The sequence below is a fragment of the Cyprinodon variegatus genome, unplaced genomic scaffold (assembly GCF_000732505.1).
Source record: "Cyprinodon variegatus isolate N-32 unplaced genomic scaffold, C_variegatus-1.0 Scaffold2090, whole genome shotgun sequence".
Lineage (NCBI taxonomy): Eukaryota > Metazoa > Chordata > Actinopteri > Cyprinodontiformes > Cyprinodontidae > Cyprinodon > Cyprinodon variegatus.
The window spans coordinates 20,914-22,099 of record NW_015152543.1 but is presented as its reverse complement, the minus strand read 5'-3'; the positions used below and the strand labels follow the sequence as shown (position 1 = coordinate 22,099).

The 1,186-nt window shown below is 55.3% G+C and overlaps 1 protein-coding gene across 1 annotated transcript in view; it reads right to left on the bottom strand.

Annotated features, from left to right (window-relative positions):
* The window catches only part of LOC107105136 (serine/threonine-protein kinase Chk2-like), a 13,687-nt gene that overhangs the window by 8,716 nt on the left and 3,785 nt on the right, over positions 1 to 1,186 (bottom strand). Inside the window, exons 2-4 of the mRNA XM_015405256.1 lie at positions 410 to 679; positions 209 to 333; positions 3 to 124 (exon numbers count right to left, since the gene is read on the bottom strand). Of these exons, the coding sequence (XP_015260742.1) occupies positions 3 to 124; positions 209 to 333; positions 410 to 671 (509 nt within the window). The 5' untranslated portion in view covers positions 672 to 679. The remainder of the gene's footprint in view (positions 1 to 2; positions 125 to 208; positions 334 to 409; positions 680 to 1,186) is intronic.

The following is a 1,186-nucleotide window of genomic DNA, read 5'->3' as shown; positions in this document are numbered from 1 at the left end:
GCTGCTCGGCCAGAGACGGCACGGCGTTGTTGGTCAGAGGAAGCTTCTTATTCTGTCCAACTTTTATGCCGTCCACAAAAGTCCCATTGTTGCTGAGGTCCTCCAAAAAGACTTTAGAGCCTTCCTGGGGGACAGGGCAGGTGGGGACAGACCAGATGAGGGACCACAGCAGCATCAGAACCGGATCAGAAGCAGCAGCTGTCCTCACCCTGTAGATCCTGAAGTGCTTCTTGCTGTAGATCCGGAACTTCTGGGACCTCTTGTTGTCTGGGTCTCCGAGGACGTAGTCGCAGCCCGAGTCCCGGCCAAACAGGTACTGGTCCTCTATGCAGTCTGGAACCAAACACAGAGAACCAGGGTCAGTTCTGGTTCTGGTTCTGGTCCAGCCTCCGCGGTGGTAGAGGGTCACCTTGGCTCCTGAAGCCTCGGACCATGGGCAGCAGCCGACCCCAGAGCTCTGGCTCCGCTTCTTCTGGGACGGAGGACAGGGTGACGGGGATGGTGTCCACGCTGCTCACCGTCCCTGAGCCGCTGGACGACTGGCTGGCTGAGGTCGGCCCGCTGGACGAACTAGAACCCTGTGGGGACTTGATCTGGGACGGGGACAGGGTGGACTGGCTCTGGGTCTCTGACTGGGACGAGCGTCCGTCAGGTGGGACGTCCTCAGACATGTTGGTACCTGAGGAGGAATTTAAGACCGTTAGCGAGAAACAGGGACCCTGTTATGGACAGGAGACACTAATGGACAGGAGACCAAAGACCCCATTACAACCATCGATTCCCCAGGAGCCCGACCAGAACCAGAACCAGGAACAGGTTCCTGAATGCCGGGTCGTTACCTGCAGCAGCTGAAGATCCGTCTTTAGCCTGGAGACGCTGCTCAAACAGACGATAACCAGGCTGCACCATCAACATCTATTCTATTCAGTTCTATGCTCCACTTCACAGCCAGTCCCTCTCAGGTCTCCTCATAGATCCAGATCAATCAGATCATCTAGTCAGAGACTTTACAGGATGAGCAGGTAGAGACAGTAGATATTAACTCTTCAGCAATCCCTCACACTAAAGGCCTGGTTATCCTCCTGCAGCAGCGTGTCACAGATATTTTTGATTTCTGCCCAACATTGAAGCGTGGTCTGCGCTATGTTATTCCACGCCTCAACGCCAGAGGGCCGATCAGGAACTA